The 22459-nt window shown below is 41.2% G+C and overlaps 1 protein-coding gene across 2 annotated transcripts in view; it reads right to left on the minus strand.

The window, feature by feature from the left end:
• The window catches only part of LOC111579135 (nectin-4-like), a 57120-nt gene that overhangs the window by 8849 nt on the left and 25812 nt on the right, over positions 1-22459 (minus strand). For both annotated transcript variants that reach the window (XM_023286282.3, XM_055014432.1), the window contains 2 exons: positions 14946-15097; positions 14473-14641 (listed from right to left, as the gene is read on the minus strand). In XM_023286282.3, coding sequence (XP_023142050.1) covers positions 14473-14641; positions 14946-15097 — 321 coding nt within the window. The remainder of the gene's footprint in view (positions 1-14472; positions 14642-14945; positions 15098-22459) is intronic.

A 22459-nucleotide genomic window follows, 5' to 3' on the forward strand; every position in this document is an offset into this window, starting at 1 on the left:
TGATTTCTTCACAGTATTCTAATTTTTTGAATTCCTGTTTTCATGGGTTTTATGAGCTGGAAGCCCAAATTATGTAAAAATAAACAAATACTTGAAATCATTTAAATTGTGGGCCCTGAATCTATAATAGTTTAACTTTTTGAATGGAATTATGGAAATAAATAAACTTTTCCATGGTATTCTAATTTTTTGGAAAGGGTCTGTATATACACACATATATATACACACATATATATATATATATATATATATATATATATATATATATATATATATATACACACACATACATATATATATACACACACACACACACACACACACACAAATATATACATATATACATATATATGTGTGTGTGTGTGTGTGTGTGTGTGTGTGTGTGTGTGTGTGTGTGTGTGTGTATACATGTATATGTGTATACATGTATATGTGTATAAATAATATGTGTGCGTGATTTGTGTTTTGCTCTTTGGGCTACTTACTTGCCTTAACCTAATACTGCAAATGAAACAAGATAATTATTGAGTTATTGTAAATTGTGCAATAATACATACTCATGCTATACTATCTTTCTCATTTTATGGACAACAAAAAATGACAGGCTTCATGATGAGAAAGACATCATGTACACCACAGCAAGCAGCTGTCTTGACTGATCATCACTGACGTGAGGCCTCTGTTGATGGTTGAAGACAAAAGCTTCACTACAATGATCTTATTTACTCTGTCAGTCCAAATCTTCCATTTCTGAAAAAAAGCGGCAGAAAAAATGTTTTTTTTAATCCGATTACTCAATTAATCGAAAAAATTAATTGACATTAATCGTTATTAAAATAATTGTTAGTTGCAGCCCTACAATAGTGTCTGCAAATTTAACATACAGGTCAAACAGTTTAACCCTCTGAACCCCAAGCAGTTTCTGAGCATCTTGTCATATTTTTCCTCATTGTAGTTTAATTTTTTTAACTGCAATATAAAGTCCTGCACCTCTATGGAAACAGCACAACCATGACTAGAAGTAGAGAAAGCTCAAAAATAGGTTTTGTGTAGTATGACACAGTTAAAATGCCTTAAATCATAAAGAAGAAAATACGAAGGTTTAATTTTTGTGCTTGTTTATTTTGCAAAAAATTAAAAAATAAAATCTTGAATAAACATGTATGACATTTGTCCCATAGGTGTTACCAAAACTGGGGAAAAAACGGTGGCTTTACATGCTACAGATATCTGGACACTTAAATTTGTAATGCGTTTTCATACTTGTCTCGAATCTGCTCTGTTTAAACACAGCCTCCAGTTCAGCCAAAAAAAATCACAGATTATTTATCACATGACTATTGGTCACAGCTGAGTCACTGATAGTGTGTATATATATATATATATATATATATATATATATATATATATATATATATATATATATATATATATATATATACATATACACACACACACACATATATATACATATATATATATAATGCCTTAAACCATCAAAAATAAAAACTTAAAATTAGATGTTTTTGAATATTTATATTGGGAAAAATGGTTAAAAATAACCCTCAGAATCAGCAGGTACAATATTTTTCCAAGTGTCCGCAGATGTTACCAACACTGGAAAAAATGGTGACTCTAGATAGATATTCTACTCCGTGTATTTTTAAATTTGTTTTCAAATCTGCTTCCTATCTGCCCTGTGTAAACACAGCCTGCAGTTCAGCCAAAAAAAAAAATCACAGAATTTTTTCTTTTTTGCAGGATGTGGTTTGTGCATATTGTACATTTTTGGTAAACTTTTAACTGAGACATTTAGAATAAAGGGAGCTCATTAAGTGGATTTTAAGCTTAGATTTTACAGCGTTTGGCTGCATAATTTTACCCTGTTTTGGAGGGTTTGCATTTACTTGTGTGACAAATAATTCAGCTACATTTTCAAGATTTCCGCAGCCCTACTTGATTGGAAAGTGAAGCACACAATAGTAGCCTTAAAGCAGCTGGTAAAATTTAAGCATGGTCACACTGCCTACAGGTGTCACTGATACTGGGGCGGGGGGGCTTTTTTACTTCTTACATTTTTCCTTTGAGTTCTTGTCTGCTGCTCTACGCAAACAGCCTGCAGTTCAGCTAAAAAGTCTCTAAATTTTTGTTATGTAACTGGTGGTTGCAGCTGAATCATTACAAGAATCGGATTAGTACAAATGGTTCAATTTTGGCCATTTCTTAAACGAGACAAGCAGACGAATGACTGTGGTCAAATATCTGCGTTTAAAAAATAAGGTTTGGTTCAATTTTTCCAATGGCACAGCATGTCATGAATGAGCAGTTGAAGGTCCATCGGAAAGTTGAAAATCTGATGTTTTTACAGAAAAAAAACAAATGTACACTTCACAGCATGTAGATAAAAATGAAACATGATAAAAAAAATCCAAGATAAAAAATAATAAACAAGAAAAGCACTCAGAGCGCAGTACTCTGCCAAGGCTGCTCAGTCGTCGTACAATTTCCGAAGGATACGTCCTGATATGTCCGCAATAGTGGATTTGTAGTAGGATCGTGATCATCAGCAGGCAGCTGATGATAGTGTTTACTTGTTGTCATAGTTACAGTGACGCCGGGCCGTTATCTCACAATGATACAGAAATCTTTAACAAATCCGTGGATCCAGACTATAAGCCGCATCACTGCCAAAATCTAATCACTTGGTCCTTGTGTCATTTCTGACCTTCCCTGAAAATTTCACCCAAATCTGTTAATCCATTTTCGAGTAATGTTGCGAACAGACAGACAAATGTAGGTCAATCGTCACATAAGTAAAAAGATAGATATAAAGACTATAATAAAGACTATATGTTGTGTGAGATCAAAGATGGCGCCACTGTGTATGGCAGGTCATCTACCTCTGCTCCATGTTTTGCGGCTACTGCTGTTAATTTCACTTTTTGTTAATAATGTGTCACCGCTGGTGTAGATCGCCAGAACCTCCTAGATTTTAATGATTTAGTGATAAAGCCAACGTTCTATGACTGTAGTGGACAATCAAAGACGCTCCCACCATTCCTTGCATCTTTGCCCCACTACCTGCAGCGTCTACCTGTTCCCCTGCCCCGCAAACGTCGCCACTGAGAGCGGAGGAAACGAAGCGGCGTCCTTGTTCGACTGAGAGCCTACCTGACGCAGTCCTCGGAGTATGATCGTCGTCAACTGCTGCAGTTTCCCTGGGAATATGACACCTTCATCGTGCGGTGCTCCTCGGAGGTCAGCTGGCTCCGACCAGCTGTTCCAGATGCTGGCTACACATCCCAGCCGCCCATGGCGTGTCAGCATCTGCAGACGAGGCTCTGTGCAGGAAAATCTCCGCCCTGGTGCTCGCACCGATGCCCGTCGCCCTCATTAATACGAGGTCTTTAACAAATAAAACTTTTATCCTGAACGATTTCTTGTCAACACACGTGCTAGATTTCCTCTTGTTGACGGAATTGTGGATTAAACCCGGTGACGACAGCGCGTTCAGAGCTCCTCCCCCATCGCTGCTCTTTCCTCAGCACACCGCGAGCGTCAGGTCGAGGGGGCGGAGTCGCCACAGTTTTTAAGGATAATTTCACATGCAAACCGTTGCATGTAAATAATTGTTCCTGTTTTGAAGTACAGCTGTTCACAATGGAAATAGCTTGTCCAATCTTATGTGCTGTGGTCTACTGTCCACCTAAATACAACAAGAACTTTATTCAGGAGTTCTCTGAGTTCATAGCAGAGGTGGCCTCTAAATATGAACAGCTTTTAATCTGCGGGGATTTTAACATTCATGTTCGTTGTCCATCTAATCAGCTGGCCACTGATTTCAAACGTCTGCTGTCATCTTTCGAAATAGTGGATGGACCTACACATAGTGCTTGGCATACATTGGACTTAATTATTTCTCATGGGCATTTGGTGTCACTTCTTGAAATATCTGAGACTCCCATCTCAGATCATTTCCCAGTTATTTTTGAAGTTCTTGCTCCTCCACCTGTAGGAAAGCCCCCCGTCCCAGCATCTCGCCGTTGGATTATTACTTCTTCAACAGCTGCAGAGTTTGAGACTGCTTTTATGGACTCCGAGTTTTATGCTTGTGATGGAATTAATCCTACTGGATGCCCAGACAGCTTCTTGTCATCTTTTTACTCAGCTTGTTCTGAGATCCTGGACACTATCGCCCCTATTAGGTCCAGGTCCACCAAGCCCAGGACTGATCCCTGGTTAAATGACTCAACCCGGGCCCTCAGACAGCGCTGCAGACAGGCGGAGCGACGCTGGAAAAAGGACAGGCTACATATATCGCTAGAGATACTGAGGGACAGTCTTGCTCAATATCAAAGCGCTGTGAAGGAGGCTAAATCCCAATATCTGTTGGATATTATCTCGATTAATGGACACTGCCCCCATGTGCTGTTCAGTACTATTAATTCTGTTGTGAGCCCCCACACCAATCCTCTGTCTGACGCAACTGTTTCCACCTTCTACATTTTTTTGTGGACAAAGTGATGTCTGTGAGAGCATTGAACAGTGGCAGCATCAGCCTGCTACAACCCCACACTCTCCAGTGTTTGACCACTTTGTGCCCATCTCCCTCTCATCCCTTACTGATGTAGTTAAACACATGAAAACAACAAATTGCCCTTTGGATGTTTTTCCAACTAAATTGCTTCAAGAGGTGCTTTCTACTGTTGGGCCTGTCCTCTCGGTTTTAATGAACACTTGTCTTAGCTCAGGATGTGTTCTGGTTTAAGCATACTGTTGTGAGACCACTTCTTAAAAAAACACATCTTGATGGTACTGTTTTATCTAATTTTAGACCTGTTTCTAACTTGCCTTTTATCTCTAAAGTCCTTGAGAAAATTGTTTTTATACAGTTACAGGCATTTTTATTCTGGAAAAATTTCAGTCTGGGTTCAGATCACGGCATGGCACAGAGTCTGCACTGCTTAAAGTACACAATGATATAGCTGTGTCTGTTGATGCCAAGCGTCCTGTTGTCCTTGTGCTGCTTGACTTTAACGGCAGCATTTGATACAGTGGACCATTCTATTCTCTTGTGCCACTTAAATAATTATGTTGGCATCTGTGGTACTGCACTCAAGTGGTTTGAGTCTTACCTGACCAACAGAACTTTTTCCCATAATGATTGGCGACCTGTCCTCTGTTGCGTCTCTGTTTTGCGGAGTTCCCCAGGGCTCCATTTTGGGCCCTTCGCCATTTTTACTCTATATGTTGCCACTGGGGTCAATTATCACAAGGCATAATTTAGCATTTCACTGCTACGCCGATGATTTCCAGTTGTATTTACTGGTGTTCCCAAACAAAAGTGGTGCTCTTCAATCCCTCACAAACTGTATCAATGACATCAAGTCTTGGCTGGGGAAAAATTTCCTCCATCTAAATGAGGACAAGACTAAGTATATTTTATTTGGTGACAATGTTCTTGCAGATTCAGACTCTGTGTCTTGAAAGCTAAAACCGTCTGTAAAGAACCTCGGAGTTATTTTTGACAGCAGTTTTACATTCGTCAAACAGATTGACAACGTGGTCAGAGCAAGTTTTTATCAATTACATCTTTTATCTAAAGTAAAGCCTTTTTTAAATCGCACCGACCTTGAAAGGACTATTCATGCTTTTATCAGCTCACGAATAGATTACTGCAATGCTCTTTATGTTGGCGTTTCCCAGTCAGCCCTGAGCCGCCTCCAGTTGGTGCAAAATGCGGCAGCATGTTTCTTGACTAACACTTCAAGGCGTCAGCACATCCCCCCAGTCCTTTCTTCCCTCCACTGGCTTCCAGTTTCTTTTAGGATAGATTTTAAAATTTTGCTTTTTGTTTTTAAAGGCCTCAACAGCCTTGTGCCTATTTATTTGGCTGAACTTCTTTCTGTCCGAAACCCTAACAGGGCGTTAAGGTCCGCAAATCAGCTGTTTCTGGGCGTCCCTAGGACCAGGTACAAACACTGGGGTGATCGAGCCTTTTCAGCCGCTGGGCCCAGACTTTGGAACAAACTGCCCCCATCAATGACTTTGGCCTTTTCAAAGCCTGGCTCAAAATGCATTTTTTCAGACTGGCTTTTAATACTCAGTAATGTGGTGACGTTTTATCTTATTTTATTTTATTGATGTGTTCTATTGTTGCTTTATTTTAATTTGCTTTCATTCTAATTTTACTGTTTGATTTTAACTGGAAAGCACTTTGGTCACCTTGAGTGTTGTAAAGTGCTCTATAAATAAATTTTGAATGATTGATTGATATACACTATGTACATTTTTCACATGTGCAGATATGGATGATGGATAACTGTGGAGAATTACAGGTAAAAAGTTGGAAACAGTGACAGCTTTACAGTTATATAGTTTGTAGTTACATCAATTGTGTAATTTTGGTGTTTTCTGCTTTTTGAGTATTATGCGTTCCAAACCAAGTGTTAAAGGGGCCAAGCCAATGCTTTAAGCCACTGAGAGCATCCAACTGGGAATCATAAAAATGTAACTGACACGCTTAATAACCGTACTAACGAATGAAAGTCCAACTCGTTTTAACTTGCCTTTGAACACAGTGTCTATATTGGTTTCCCAAAAAACTCCAAAGTGCACAAATTCCCATTCACAAGTTGCCGTTCAGTATACAGCATTCTGCGTTTGGCGTTCCACGGTAAAAAAGTGATTTGTCCCTACCTGCTAGAAATCCTACCTAGCCACAAAGGTTCCTACCTTATATAGGTAAAATCAACAATCAATTAATTACGAGTGAAACCCACTGACACCAGTATAATTAAAGAGCAATTTCAAATCTGCTCCTGCACATCAGCCCCTAATTGTCATGGCACACAGACAAGACAATTCAATACAAAGAAAACAACCATAGGAGCAAGATGTAAAACCCCAATTAACACATTTAATGTCCCAGTTTACACTTCTTGAACCAAACAAAGTTTAGTCCCTGGTCTCTCAAGAACACTGTTTTTAGTTTGCAGTTTGACAGAACGCACTAAGCCCTTTGCATCAGGAAAGATCTCCAACACTGCCAAGAGGCCAGGAACCCCAGGGAGCTGAGGAATCCATGATAACAACAATATCCCCGACAGTTAAACTTGGTTTCCTTTGGTTTCACTTCTGTCTTTCTTGCAACAGTAGCAGGTATTCACGAATCCATCGCGTCCAAAACAAGTCTGAAATGTACTGAACTTGTCTCCACGACGCTTCACATACATGTCAGAAGATTGGAAGAGTCCAGGTGGTAAGGCTGGTTTTCCCTTTAAAAGGAGGAGGTGGTTTGGAGTAAGAGGTTCCAGATCATTTGGGTCGTCAGACAACTTAGTGATTGGACGATCATTGAGAATGGCTTCTACCTCACACATAACAGTCTGGAGTCCATCATCATCCCGTCTCTGCTGGTGCAAAACTGAGGTCAGCACACGTTTTACTGTGCATATCGTATGCCCCTAGGCTCCACCATGATGAGATCCTGCTGGTGTATTGAATCTCCACTCGACTCCATCTGAAATCAACGCACTTTGAATGCGCTCATGATTCAATTCAGCAAGAGCCTTTCTCAGTTCTCTTTCCACTCCAATGAAATTTGTTCCGTTGTCTGACCGTATATTGACCACCTGCCCTCTCCTGCTGGTAAAACGTCGTATTGCATTTATGCAGGCATCTGCTTCTAACAAGTTTGCCACCTCCAGATGAACTGCTCGACTGACCATGCAGGTAAATTTTACTCTATACCGTTTATAGGTTGTCCTGCCTCTCTGTATCTCCACAGGTCCAAAATAATCCACTCCATTCAGTGAACCATGTGTGATGGAATTTACAGAGACATCCTTTCTGACCTCTGGATGGTCATAATCCACCTGAACATCGTGCTCATTTGATGGCCAATCTGCCATGGACTTTCACAGAGAACTAGGACCTTTAAGCCAGCTTTGATTTTTCAGAAGGTCTGGCACCTTCATCCCTCTTGATGCAGCATCTGCTGGATTCTCTTTGGAGTTAACGTGTCTCCACTGAGAAGGGCTCGAGTCATCTCGGATCGTGGAAATCCTATTTGCCACAAACGTGTGGAAACGTTTATCCTCATTATTGATGTATTTCAAGACTGACATGCTGTCTGTCCAAAACAGACTCGTCCAGCTGAATTTGTAACTCTGCCTTTAGCATGACATCCACTCTGGCAGCCAGGACAGCAGCAGTCAGCTCCAGTTGTGGAATCGTTACAGATTTCAAAGGTGTGACTCTAGCTTTACCCAACAGGAAGGCAATATGAACATCATCTCTGCAGTTTGTCAGCCTGATGTGATGATCCCTTGTGCAATATTATTAGGAAGCACAGTATTAATTTCCATTGTTACGCTGACGACACTCAGTTGTATTTATCTATGAAGCCAGATGAAACTAATCAGCTAGCCAGACTGCAAGATTGTCTTAAGGACATAAAGGCCTGGATGACCTATAATTTCTTACTACTAAATTCAGACAAGACTGAAGTCATTGTATTTGGCCCCAAACATCTTAGAGAATTGCTTTCAAAGCATATAGTTAGTCTGGATGGCATTACATTGGCCTCCAGTACTACTGTGAGGAACCTCGGTGTTTGACCAGGACATGTCCTTTAACTCGCACATAAAACAAATCTGTAGGACTTCCTTTTTCCACCTGAGAAATATTGTGAAAATCAGGAACATCCTGTCTCAGAGTGATGCAGAAAAACTAGTCCATGCATTTGTTACTTCTAGGCTTGACTGCTGTAATTCCTTATTATCAGGTTGTCCCAATAGCTCTCTGAAACATCTACAGCTGATCCAAAATGCTGCAGCCAGAGTACTTATGGGAGTTAGCAAGAGAGATCATATTTCGCCTATATTGGTTTCTCTTCATTGGCTTCCTGTTAAATCTAGAATAGAATTCAAAATCCTTCTTCTGACATATAAAGCTCTTAACAACCAATCCTGATCATATCTTAAAGACCTAATAGTACCATATTATCCTAGCAGAACTCTTCGCTCTCAGACTGCAGGCTTACTTGTTGTTCCTAGAATCTCTAAAAGTAGAATGGGAGGCAGAGCCTTCAGTTATCAGGCGCCTCTCCTGTGGAACCAGCTCCCAGTTTGGGTTCGGGAGGCAGACACCCTCTCTAATTTTAAGACCAGGCTTAAAACCTTCCTTTTTGACAAAGCTTATAGTTAGGGCTGACTGGGTGACCCTGACGGGGTGAGCTGGTGTTTTCATTTGCAAAACTGACTTCCCCTCTTGACGTCCCTTTAGGTTGCCCCTAGTTATGCTGCTATAGGCCTCGGCTGCTGGGGGACCTCTCTTGATGCACTGAGCCCTTCTCTAACTACCTATGTATTTACTATATATACCATTATTGCATTACACTCACTCTGTTTCTTTCTGTGTCCTTTCTCCGAGTGTCCCTGGTCCCAGAGCTGGATGCTTCAGATGTGTGGTTGTTCTCCCACCTCCAGCTGCCCATTTCCACCAATCTACTCTGCATTGTCCTTGATTTGCTCATCTACATATTTTTGAATTTACCACCAGCTATATATGTAGTATATTTAATGTCAGAGCCGTACACCACAGCAGTAAACTATAATTAGTTTCCATGTTAGTTGTACTTTGCATATATAATCTGTCTTATCATGCATACTGTGTGTTTTATGGTCCTTGTGCCCCCCCCACCTCTCTATCTCTACCTCTACCCCTCTATCTCTTCCCCTCTACCTCTATACCTCTACCTCTACCTCTCTACCTCTTCTGTCCCTCTCAACCCGCCCGGCCAGCAGGCAGATGGGTCCCCCCACATTAGAGCCGGGTTCTGCTCAAGGTTTTTTTCCCTGTTAAAAGGCTGTTTTCCTTGCCACTGTCGCCTTTTGGCTTGCAGAGACTGGTGCTTTATTTCCAACTTGAACTCAAAGGAGTCTGACTCGACACACCAGAGCAGACCTAAAGCCCTCTCCATGGGAAGTCCATCTCTGTCCAGATCAAGGCCCTGAATATCCTTTGCCCACAGATCTTCTGCAATCGCCTGCAGCACTGCACGACTGCTGCTCACCCATTTTTCCAAATCAAATCCACCTCTCTTGACAAGTTCTTTGATTTGCTGCATTGCTGTTTCCTCAGTGCTCAAGCTCATTAAGCAGTCATCCACATAAAAGTTTTGCTTGACAGCTTGAACAGTTTGGTGTGGAAAAGTCAATGCGATTGTCATCAGCAGTTGTTCTGAGCGCATAACTAGCGCAACTAGGAGAAGAAACGGCACCAAACAGGTGCACCGTCATCCTGTAGTCCACTAGTTTGTTGCTGAGGTCACCATCTGGCCACCAAAGAAAGCGTAGATAGTCTCTGTCTTGTTCTGCAACCTTCACCTGGTGAAACATTGCCTGGATGTCACCCATGAATGCCACAGGCTCTTGTCTGAACCGAGTGAGAACTCCAAGTACGAGCTGTTAAGATTTGGCCCCTGTAACAGTTCACTGTTCAATGACGTGCCTTGATATGTGGCTCCACAATCAAATACCACTCGCAGAGAGTCCTTTCTGGGATGGCGTGAGGTATATACCACACTTTTCCTAGTATTCCATGCAACTGCTCCTGAGGCACCTTTTCTGCAACGCCTTTTTCAATGACATCATTTAGACAACATGTATATTCCTTGTGAAATTCCGGGTTGCTTATAAACCTCCTTTTTAATCCCAGTATCCTCTGCTTTGCCACTGTGAAGCTGTTTGGCATGTGAACATCTGGTCTCTTAAAGGGCAACTTAAGGCAGTACCTCCCATCCTGTAAAGTTGCAGATTCCATTATCTCCATAAACCTAATGTCTTCCCTGGACATTTCCTTGTCCTCTGAGGGTTGCTCATTAAAATCATGCTTATACTGATTGTTCTGTATGACTTCCAAGTTAGACACAGAAATTCTATTCACATCAACCGAAGGAAGCTCCATTTCACCAGTCCTGCCATTTCCATTGAGAGGACCATTGATAACCCAGCCCAACACTGTTAGTATAGCATATGGATCATTCCCACAGCTATCCACCACTTCCCAGGGTTCCAATAACCTGGGAGCATTGGTTCCTATCAATAGGTCAACACTGGCATCTATAAAAGGGATGTGAACCTTTGAAAAATAAGGCCACCTTTCCAAATCAGCAGCAGTGGGAATGTCGTCTGGAGAAACTGGCATCTCCTTCTGTGTGAAAACTTCAGGCAAGAGATAAAAGCTCTTTCCTTCAAGACTTGAAACCTCAATTCCAAACAAGGAATAAGTGGAAACAACCCTTTCCTGTCCCATCGTTTTCAAGCAAAAATGGGTTCTTTTTCCAACAATGTTCAATTGCCGCATAAGACACTCAGAGCAAAATGTAGCCATGCTACCGGGATCCAAAAATGCATATGTTTGAATGATTACATTTCCTTTGGTGAACTTAACTTGCACTGGCACAATGCTGAGAATGCTGCAATCCTTTCCATGTCCGGGAAGCTGTTGAAAAGCCACCTTCTGGTGGCTGGCCTGTTTGCTTTGGCTCAGCTTCAACCTTTGTGATGTGAAGAGCTGTAGGATGCTGTCGATCGCAAACCTCACACATCAAGCGTTTGTCACATTCACGGCTTATGTGTCCAGCTCTTAAACATCCAAAACATATTCCCTTTTCCTTTAACAGTCGAATCTTTGCTCTGTGCTTTTTACGTTGGAATTGTTGGCACTTCTCCAAAGAATGAGCACCTGAACAGCAATGACAATACAAAATGTCATGTTTCTTCGTATTGTTTGTGTCTGTCTTTTCTTCAGGGGAATGAACAGATGTCACCATAGCAGCAGAACTGCTTTCTTTCTCTTTAAATGTCTTTGACTGCATTTTGAATTTGTTAGCAGGTCTTAAGATAGCTGTATTTTGTGGTACACGTGTCTCAATATCTCCGAAGATTGGATCAGTCAGGATCCTCACGTGCTTCTCCAGAAATACCACCACATCAACAAAGTGAGCTCTCCGATCATGAGCCACCATAAGCAACACCTCTCCATTTTTCCCGAAGTTTATATGGCAACTTAGAAACAACTGTCTTCATATTACTTGGCATATCCAATGTCTGCATATCATGAAGCTCCTCCATCCCATTGCAGCACCCACGTAGGAACAAAGCATAGGCTTGTAATGATTTGGCATCCTCTGATTTTATTGTTGGCCAAGCTAAAGCCTTTTTAATATATGCCATGACAATTTTGTAGTTGTTGGCAAAATGTTCTTGGAGAAGAGCTTTAGCCACAATATAGCCACGCTCAGGGTCCATGTGCTGGCAACTTTGCACCAGTTCTTTTGGCTGCCCTTTTGTGAACTGCTCCAGGTAGTAAAGGCAGTCAGCTTTACTTGCTTTTTCCTCAACACCTTGCTCAAACGCTTTGACAAAGGCTTTGAACAGGAATGGATCACCTTCAAATGCTGGAATTTCTCTTGCTGGCAGAGAAAGCAAGCGCTGTTGGTGTACTAAGGCAGCTGTTATTTCATTTTGTTTGTGCATAATACTAACAACATCACCAGATAAAAACTGATCCTTATGTTGATTATCCATGTTTTGCTTCCTGTTTTGAGTTATCCAACCACTTGTTGTAGCAGGCTGTAAAACTTTTGAGGTTTCCAAAGGTTTTGTTTCCATTGCTGGTTGTTTAAATTGTGGCATTGACCACTCCCTTTGCTCTTATGTTTTACAGGATGCAGGCTCATACTCCTTTGCCATTGGGTTGAGTGCATTTTGTACCAGTTTCCTTTTTTCCCTTTCAAAATAAGAGTTCATGTCATCCATTGATGCCTGAGAACGACCCTGTCCCTCAGAAGCCTGCAAAACTGCCAACATAGCATCTGGTGTAGCCAGTTCCATCATCAACTCAAGTTGTTCCTTTTTCCTTTTGATTTGCTGCTCCTGTTCCTCCAGTGCGTGGTCGTTCCTTTAAAGCAGCCATTCGGGCCAAAAGCGCAGCTCTTTCCGCTGCTGCTTTTATTTTTACAGAGGAAGCCGTACTTGACCTGTTACTTGTGTAACTTTTGTTTGAATATTTACCCACGTTAGAGACACTGTCACTGGGTTCAATGTCATCATGTTCAGCACCAACATCATTCCATTCCATTTTCAGACACACTGTTTTCATTCAATTTTACCCACTCTCCAACATTGTAAACAAATTCATCGCTAAACGTCATTTTAGCCTTCATTCATGTTTCATGCCTTTTTCTTCTGGTGGTAACAACCTCATTAAAGAATCGTGCATACACTTTATTTCACCACATAGTTCATAAAACTCATTCAGAGATTTTCGTACCTCATCAGTTTTACCACTTTGCATAAAATGTTTTTTTTTTTTTTTTAATCGCTTTTCTTATAGCAGTTGCTTTGTTTAGCTTAGTTTTTCTACCACATTGCAGTCGGTCTATCTTGTCAGCAAGTCCTTTAGCAGACAGTTTAATCACCTGCTTGCCAGTCAGCGTATCACTACAGCCGGCCTCAGCTACAGCTGACACACTTGACGTCCGGCTGTGTGTCACTCAACGCGCAATCCTCCATTTTAAGTCCGACATTTCACTTAATACACAGTCAAAATGTTTTTCCACTTCAGCAACCAATGCAATCGGGATTACGCCATAATTTGTGCACACTATTTTATTTTTAGATGGCCATCATTATCAATGGTAGCGCTACACATACCTATTTCAGAAGACTGATCATTCAAAGCCGCAACCGTGAAGCTCCTCCGCGTCCTCACCGGCGTCTCTCCTCTTCTCCCGCAGCTGGGTCCAGGAACGCAGGTCAGCAGGTGATGATCCTCTCAGGTGCCTCCTCCAAGCCTCCGCCACCGCCATGCCTCCCTTGTCCTCGTGTCGTCGCCAGCAAAACGCGACAAAAAAGTCCTAGCAGCCGTTGTTGAACTTTTCAAAGCAGTTTTTGACGTGTGTTAAAGGGGCTAAGCCAATGCTTTAAGCCACTGAGAGCATCCAACCGGGAATCATTAAAACGTAACTGACGCGCTTAATAACCGTACTAACGAATAAAAGTCAAACTCGTTTTAACTTGCCCTGAACACAGTGTCTATATTGGTTTCCCAAAAAACTCCAAAGTGCACAAATTCCCATTCGCAAGTTGCCGTTCGGCATACAGCATTCCGCGTTCGGCGTTCCGCGGTCAAAAACTGATTTGTCCCTTCCGGCTGGAAACCCTAACTAGCCACATGGTTCCTACCTTAGATCGGTAAAATCGACAATCAATTAATTACGAGTGAAACCCACTGACACCAATATAATTACAGAGCAATTTCAAATCTGCTCCTACACCAAGTGTTGAATATTGGGGTTCAACGGGTTAAATACAACCAAAACATTGCACACAGAAACCCATCAGATTAATACAACTATTTTTCAACTACATGGCTGCTTCAAGAAAATCTACTTGGACTCACGTTTTTTCACTGAGCGCCATTTCAAGCTTTTTGGTTCTGTGCCGGTGGTGGCGGTTGACCAGCAGGACGATGATGACCAGGACCAGGACCAGAGCTCCAGCTGAGGCACCAATAATAATAAGCAGCTGGTTGTTATCAGGACGAAAATCTGACCCTCGTGGAGAAGTCTCTGGAAGAAAGAGGAAGAAGAAGACATCTGATGCCTCACAGAAGAAAATCTACATCTTTCACGCTGCAATTTTCGGTCAAACTTCATCCCTTCATGCGCTAAGTTCACCACAAAGGGGCAGCAGATTTGCACAATCACTCCAAATCAAAAGGACAGTTTTTGCTCAGTATTTTGCTGATTTTAAACACTTCTCTTCTCATTTGCATCTCCTGAAATTCTAATAAAACACACAATAGCAAGAGAGTTTCTTACTTTAATTTCATGTAATTTAACCTCAAACTAAGTGGGATTTTCTCACACTTACCTGCTACTGTCAGTGTGTAGTCTGTTTTTCCAATTCCCACACTGTTCCTGACCACACACTCATAGACCCCACTGTCATTACTACGAAGGGCTCGCCCGAAAATGAGTTTCCCTCCAACTATGGACACCCCATCTGGCAGTGCTCCTCCTTTCCTGTGCATAAACAAAAAGGAAAATGTCACAATTTTGCAATTTGCAGAAATGTCACAAAGTCTTGACCCGCATAGAAACCTATGATTCATGACTTTGAACAATAAAATAAGTGTGATTGATTTTGGTAAAATAGAAATGAAAGCACCATGCTATGAGAAGGAAACACAGATATCTAATAACATCTGCCCTTATGCAACAGCAGAAAATGCAACAACTGGTTTGCATGACGGAAGTGATGCAGCTAAATAAACACAAAAAAAACACCAGAGGATCAGGTTCGCCGCAAAGTGCAACCACCAATTTGCACATGCACCTGAGCCCAAACCTGTTGGGCTTATAACTAGCACCCATTGATCTGAATAGACCAAATAAATAGCAGGCTTGAGGGATTTAAGCGAGGCCGGCTACAGAGTCCCACACTGTGCAGCTGAGCCATCACAGGCCTCATGATGGAGAGCCGGTTTCCGATCAGGTCCACTGAGACGGGTCATGTTGCCCCTGGTTTCACTGAGCTGCAGTAACTTATTTAACCGTGGCTTTGATACCCCCCAAACTGGAGCCGGCTCAGATTTCTGTTATCAAACCCCGCCTAGCTCCTCTGACCGGCCTTTTATAAACCAGTCACAGGTGGAAATGGTGAAAAATGACAGGGATGAGGTGAGCAATCCACCTTCAGCAGCCATTAAGATTCTAATCTGGGGAGTGGAACTGATTGAATCGATGAGTGAACCATCACGATATCAGAGAGGAAACAGTTTGCTGTTTTGCAATTAATGAAACTAAATAGTTTTATATATTGACCCCTGAATCAATGAACATTAGTGTGTGTTAGTTGACAAGACTGATGCACTATGGTGTCTGTCAGCTGGAACCAGCAGCTGAAGAGTTGAGAATAAAGACTGAACACAGGAGGAAACAACTGGTCTGAATCTCACCTAAAGTAAAAGTTAAGTTAATTAATTGACACAAATAGCGGCCTAATGAGTTAGAAAAATACAAGACGGTCAAAGTGGCTCCTGTCCATCACAATGCATCCTAATGTTCCACTTTCTATACTTTCTGTAGGTTTCCTTTAAATCTCTTTCATTAGGATTTATGCAAGCATATTTATATCTATTATTTTTTAACCTCAAATTGTTCATTAATCCTTATTTAAACTGTACCACTGACGTGTAAGTCCATAAACTATATATATGTATATGTACATGTTCTTGCACATACTGTGTGTTTCCACTAAATGTTATATTTTATATTTGCACATTTCTTTTTGTACTTTTAAAAATGTGTGACTGTGTGAATGCACTGTACGCTGTGCAATGGCAATAAAGCAATTCTATTCTATCAAGTACATGACACCAAGACGAAGATGACCAGGCTCACAAAGTACTTTAAATACTTACACACGCGGACAAAATTGTTGGTACCCCTCGGTTAATGAAAGAAAAACCCACAATGGTCACAGAAATAATTTGAATCTGACCAAAGTAATAATAAATAAAAATTCTATGAAAATTAACCAACGAAAATCAGACATTGCTTTTGAACCATGGTTTAACAGAATTATTTTTAAAAATAAACTCATGAAACAGGCCTGGACAAAAATGATGGTACCCTTAACTTAATATTTTGTTGCACAACCTTTTGAGGCAATCACTGCAATCAAATGATTTCTGTAACTGTCAGTGAGACTTCTGCACCTCTCAGCAGGTATTTTGGCCCACTCCTCATGAGCAGACTACTCCAGTTGTCTCAGGATTGAAGGGTGCCTTCTCCAGACAGCATGTTTCAGCTCCTTCCACAGATGTTCAATAGGATTTAGATCAGGGCTCATAGGCCATTTCAGAATAGTCCAATGTTTTCCTCTTAGCCATTCTTGGCTGTTTTTAGCTGTGTGTTTTGGGTCATTATCCTGTTGCAAGACCCATGACCTGCGACTGAGACCAAGCTTTCTGACACTGGGCAGCAAATTTCTCTCTAGAATACCTTGATAGTCATGAGATCTCAGTGTACCCTGCACAGATTCAAGTCACCCTGTGCCAGATGCAGCAAAGCAACCCCAGAACATAACAGAGCCTCCTCCATATTTCACAGTAGGGACAGTGTTCTTTTCTTGATATGCTTCATTTTTGCACCTGTGAACATAGAGCTGATGTGCCTTGCCAAAAGGTTCCAGTTTTGTCTCGTCTGTCCATAGGATGTTCTCCCAGAAGCTTTGTGGCCTGTCAACATTGCAGTTTGGCAAATTCCAGTCTGGCTTTTTTATGATTTGTTTTCAACAGCGGTGTCCTCTTTGGTTGTCTCCCATGAAGTCCACTTTGGCTCAAACAACGACGGATGGTGCGATCTGACACTGATGTACCTTGACCTTGGAGTTCACCTTTAATGTCTTTAGAGGTTGTTCTGGGCTCTTTTGTTACCATTCGTATTATCTGTCTCTTTGATTTATCATCAGTCTTCCTCTTGGGGCCACTTCCAGGGAGGTTGGCTACAGTCCCATGGATTTTAAATTTCTGAATAATATATGCAACTGTAGTCACAGGAACATCAAGCTGCTTGGAGATGGTCTTATAGCCTTTACCTTTAACATGCTTGTGTATAATTTTCTTTCTAATCTCCTGAGACAACTCTCTCCTTCACTTACTCTGGTCCATGTTTAGTGTGGTACACACCATGTCACCAAACAGCACAGTGGCTACTTGTAACCATATAAACAGGCCGACTGACTGATTACAAGTTTGTAGACACGTGTGATGCTAATTAGAGGACACACCTTGATTGAACATGTCCCTATGGTCATATTATTTTCAGTCTTTTCTTGGGGTACCATCCTTTTTGTCCAGGCCTGTTTCATGAGTTTATTTTTAAAAATAATTCTGTAGAACCACAGTTCAAAAGCCATGTCTGATTTTCATTGGTTAGTTTTCATAGAATTTTTATTTATTATTACTTTTGTCAGATTCAAATTATTTCTGTGACCATTGTGGGTTTTTCTATCATTGACTGAGGGGTACCAACAATTTTGTCTACGTGTGTATAATTATATACTTAATGCATTTACCACTAAAGTGGACTTCCTTTAGATTTGTTATGGACTTAGTGCTTACGACACTTTTGACCATTTGATATGATATAGAAAATATAGATAAAGTGTAAATGCATTACCTGCATTTATAGTAAAATAGTAAAGATCTTTATTACTCTGCCAAGGTACGGCGGAGTTACGTGATGATCGGCGCACGTTAGTCTGTGAATCTGTCTGTCTGTCTGTGTGAAACATTACTCAAAAATGACTAACGGATTTGGATGAAATTTTCAGGGAAGGTCAGAAATGACACAAGGACCAAGCTTATAGTCTGGATCCATAGATTTGTTGAGGATATCCCATTGCCAGATATAACTGCTGGCATGGCGTCGCTGTAACCATGACATGAACACTGTGTCAGTTACCTGCTGATGATCACATGATTGCGATCCTACTACAAAATGACTGTGATTTATCAGTTGAAAATCATACAAGGAACAAATGATTAAACTGTGGGGGTGTTTCTGAGTCCCATCAATTCCTGTCGCCCGCTACATATTTAGGTCATGCAATGCAGTAAGCCCTAGCCAGAAAAAGGCGAAGCTCCTGATGTTTCACAAAGCCTTTATTTATGTTCAGCCGTCAGCCTTATTTTGAACACAAATTCACCTTTCTGTCCTTCACTCATTTCTTCACCATAAGAGCTTCTCCCGATTCCAGCTAGGTGCTTATAAGTTTAGACACATCCTTTACTAGACAGCAACAGGGTGGAACTGTTTTCTTTCATTTTTACGTGAATTTTCAGACTTTTCAGCAGCATCTTCATCATGTTAAGAAACCACTTTAGGGCTGCAACTAACGATGAATCGATGAATTATCTGAGCACGATACGTCATCAAAAGCGGAAGTGAGCGCACAATACAACAACAATCGCCGTCCGAGCAGAGTGCGGAACACAGACGGACATCCGCGCTGCATCGTACATATATAGTGTATGCATATATTATGTATGCACGATACAGAGCGGACATCCGCGTTTACGATACAGCACGAACGTTCGCGCTGTATCGTGCATATACTACATAAGTACGATGCAGCGTGGATGTCTGTCTATGTTCCGCGCTCCGCTCGGATGGTGATTTCTGTTGCATTGCATGCTCACTTCCGCTTTTGATGACGTATCGTGCTCAGACGATTCATCGATTCATTTCTAGTTGCAGCCCTAAACCGTTTCTTAGATAAACACTTCCTGTGCTGCTGGAATGGTGACAATATAAAAGCCCGTAACATCAAAAATACACCTTCAAAATAAAAGCATGGACGGAACGGTTATTTTAATAGTAGCAAAACAAAGACTTGCCAAAAGTGATGAACTGATCAACAGACCTTTATACGAGTAATTTACATGCAATTTGTGTGCCCATGTGTGTCACACCAAGCATGAAGAAGAGAAAGAAGAGCCAAGAAGTGTCTGAGGATTTAAGAAGCAAAATTGTGGAAAAATATGAACAATCTCAAGGTTACAAGACCATCTCCAGAGATCTTGAAGTTCCTTTGTCCACTGTGTGTAATATAATCAAGAAGTTTATAACCCATGGAACTGTGGCTAATTTCCCTGGATGAGGACGGAAGACAAAAAATGCAACGCAGGATAGTTTGAATGGTGGCTAAACATCCTCAGTCAACTTCCACACAAATTCAGGCTGTCCTGCAGACTCAGGGTGCAAACGTGACAGCTCTGAGCATACGTCATCACCTGAATGAGAAGAAGCGCTATGACAGGAAACTGAAGACAACCCCACTGCTGACAAACAGGCATAAAAAAGCCAGACTGGAGTTTGCAAAAATGTACCTGAGTAAGCATCAATCCCTCTTGGAGAATGTTTTGTGAACAGATGAGACAAAAGTAGAGCTTTTTGGAAAAGCACATCATTCTACTGTTTACAGAAAATGGAATGAGGCCTACAAAGAAAAGAACATAGTACCTACAGTCAAACATGGTGGAGGTTCACAGATGTTTTGGGGTTGTTTTGCTGTCTCTGGCACTGGGTGCCTTGACGGTGTGCAAGGAATCATGAAATCTGGAGACTATCAAAATATTTTGGGCCGCAATGTAGGGCCTAGTGTCAGAAAGCTGGGTCTGCATCAGAGGTCATGGGTGTTCCAGCAGGACAATGACCCCAAATATACCTCAAAATAGTACCAAGAAATGGTTGGAAACCAAGCGCTGGAGAGTTCTGAAGTGGCCAACAATGAGTCTGGATCTAAATCCCATTAAACACCTATGGTGAGACCTGAAAATTGCAAGAAGGCACCCTTCAAATCTGAGAGACCTGGAGCAGTTTGCAAAAGAAGAGTGGTCCAAAATTCCATTTGAGAGGTGTAAGAAGCTTGTTGATGGTTATAGGCCTTCGGGGAAGCGATTGGTTTCAGTTATTTCTTCCAAAGTGTATGCAACCAAATATTGAGTTGAGGGTGCCAAGAATTTTGTCTGTCCATTTTTTGAGTTTTGTGTAAAATTGTGTCAATTGTGGCTTTTTTCCCTGCTTTTTTGTGTTTTTCCAATGCACATGAAGGAAATAAACACGTGTATACCACAAACATTTGTAATTGCAACAATTTCTGGGAGAAATGGTGTATTTTCTGGACAAATTCCAGGGGTGCCAATATTTTCGTCCATGACTGTATGTATGTATGTATGTATATATATATATATATATATATATATATATATATATATATATATATATATATATATATATATATATATATATATATATATATATATATATATATATGTATATATATATATATATATGTATGTATGTATATATATATATATGTATATATATATATATATATATATATATATATATATGTATATATATACATATATATATATGTATATATATACATATATATATATATATATATATATATATATATATATACACATACATACATACATACATACATACATACAGTCATGGACGAAAATATTGGCACCCCTGGAATTATATACACTATATTGCCAAAAGTATTCGCTCACCTGCCTTGACTCCCATATGAACGTAAGTGACATCCCATTCCTAATCCATGGGGTTCAATATGACATTGGTCCACCCTTTGCAGCTAGAACAGCTTCAACTCTTCTGGGAAGGCTGTCCACAAGGTTTAGGAGTGTGTTTATGGGGATTTTTGACCATTCTTCCAGAAGCGCATTTGTGAGGTCACACACTGGCGTTGGACAAGAAGGCCTGGCTCTCAGTCTCCGCTCTAATTCATCCCAAAGGTGTTCTATCGGGTTGAGGTCAGAACCCTGTGCTGGCCAGTCAAGTTCATCCACACCAGACTCTGTCATCCATGTCTTTATGGACCTTGCTTTGTGCACTGGTGCAGTCATGTTGGAAGAGGAAGGGGCCAGCTCCAAACTGTTCCCACAAAGTTGGGAGCATGGAATTGTCCAAAATGTCTTGGTATGCTGAAGCATTCAGAATTCCTTTCACTGGAACTAAGGGGCCTAGCCCAGCTCCTGAAAAGCAACCCCACACCATAATCCCCCCTCCACCAAACTTTACATTTGGCACAATGCAGTCCGACAAGTATTGTTCTCCTGGCAACCACCAAACCCAGACTCGTCCATCAGATTGCCAGATGGAGAAGCGAGATTCGTCACTCCAGAGAATGCACCTCCACTGCTCTAGAGTCCAGTGCCGGCGTGCTTTACACCATTGCATCCCACGCTTTGCATTGTACTTGGTGATGTATGGCTTGGATGCAGCTGCTCGGCCATGGAAACCCATTCCATGAAGCTCTCTGTGCACTGTTCTTGAGCTAATCTGAAGGCCACATGAAGTTTGAAGGTCTGTAGCGATTGACTCTGCAAAAAGTTGGCGACCTCATGGCACTATGCGCCTCAGCATTCGCTGATCCCGCTCCGTCAGTTTACATGGCCTACCACTTGGTGGCTGAGTTGCTGTCGTTCCCACACACTTCCACTTTCTTATAATACAGCTGACAGTTGACTGTGGAATATTTAGGAGCGAGGAAATGTCATGACTGGATTTGTTGCACAGGTGGCATCCTATCACAGTTCCACGCTGGAATTCACTGAGCTCCTGAGAGCAACCCATTCTTTCACAAATGTTTGTAAAAGCAGTCTGCATGCCTAGGTGCTTGGGTTTATACACCTGTGGCCATGGAAGTGATTGGAACACCTGATTCTGATTATTTGGAAGGGTGAGCGAATACTTTTGGCAATATAGTGTATAGATTGATAGATAGATAGATAGATAGATAGATAGATAGATAGATAGATAGATAGATAGATAGATAGATAG

This window comes from Amphiprion ocellaris, chromosome 10 (assembly GCF_022539595.1).
Source record: "Amphiprion ocellaris isolate individual 3 ecotype Okinawa chromosome 10, ASM2253959v1, whole genome shotgun sequence".
Lineage (NCBI taxonomy): Eukaryota > Metazoa > Chordata > Actinopteri > Pomacentridae > Amphiprion > Amphiprion ocellaris.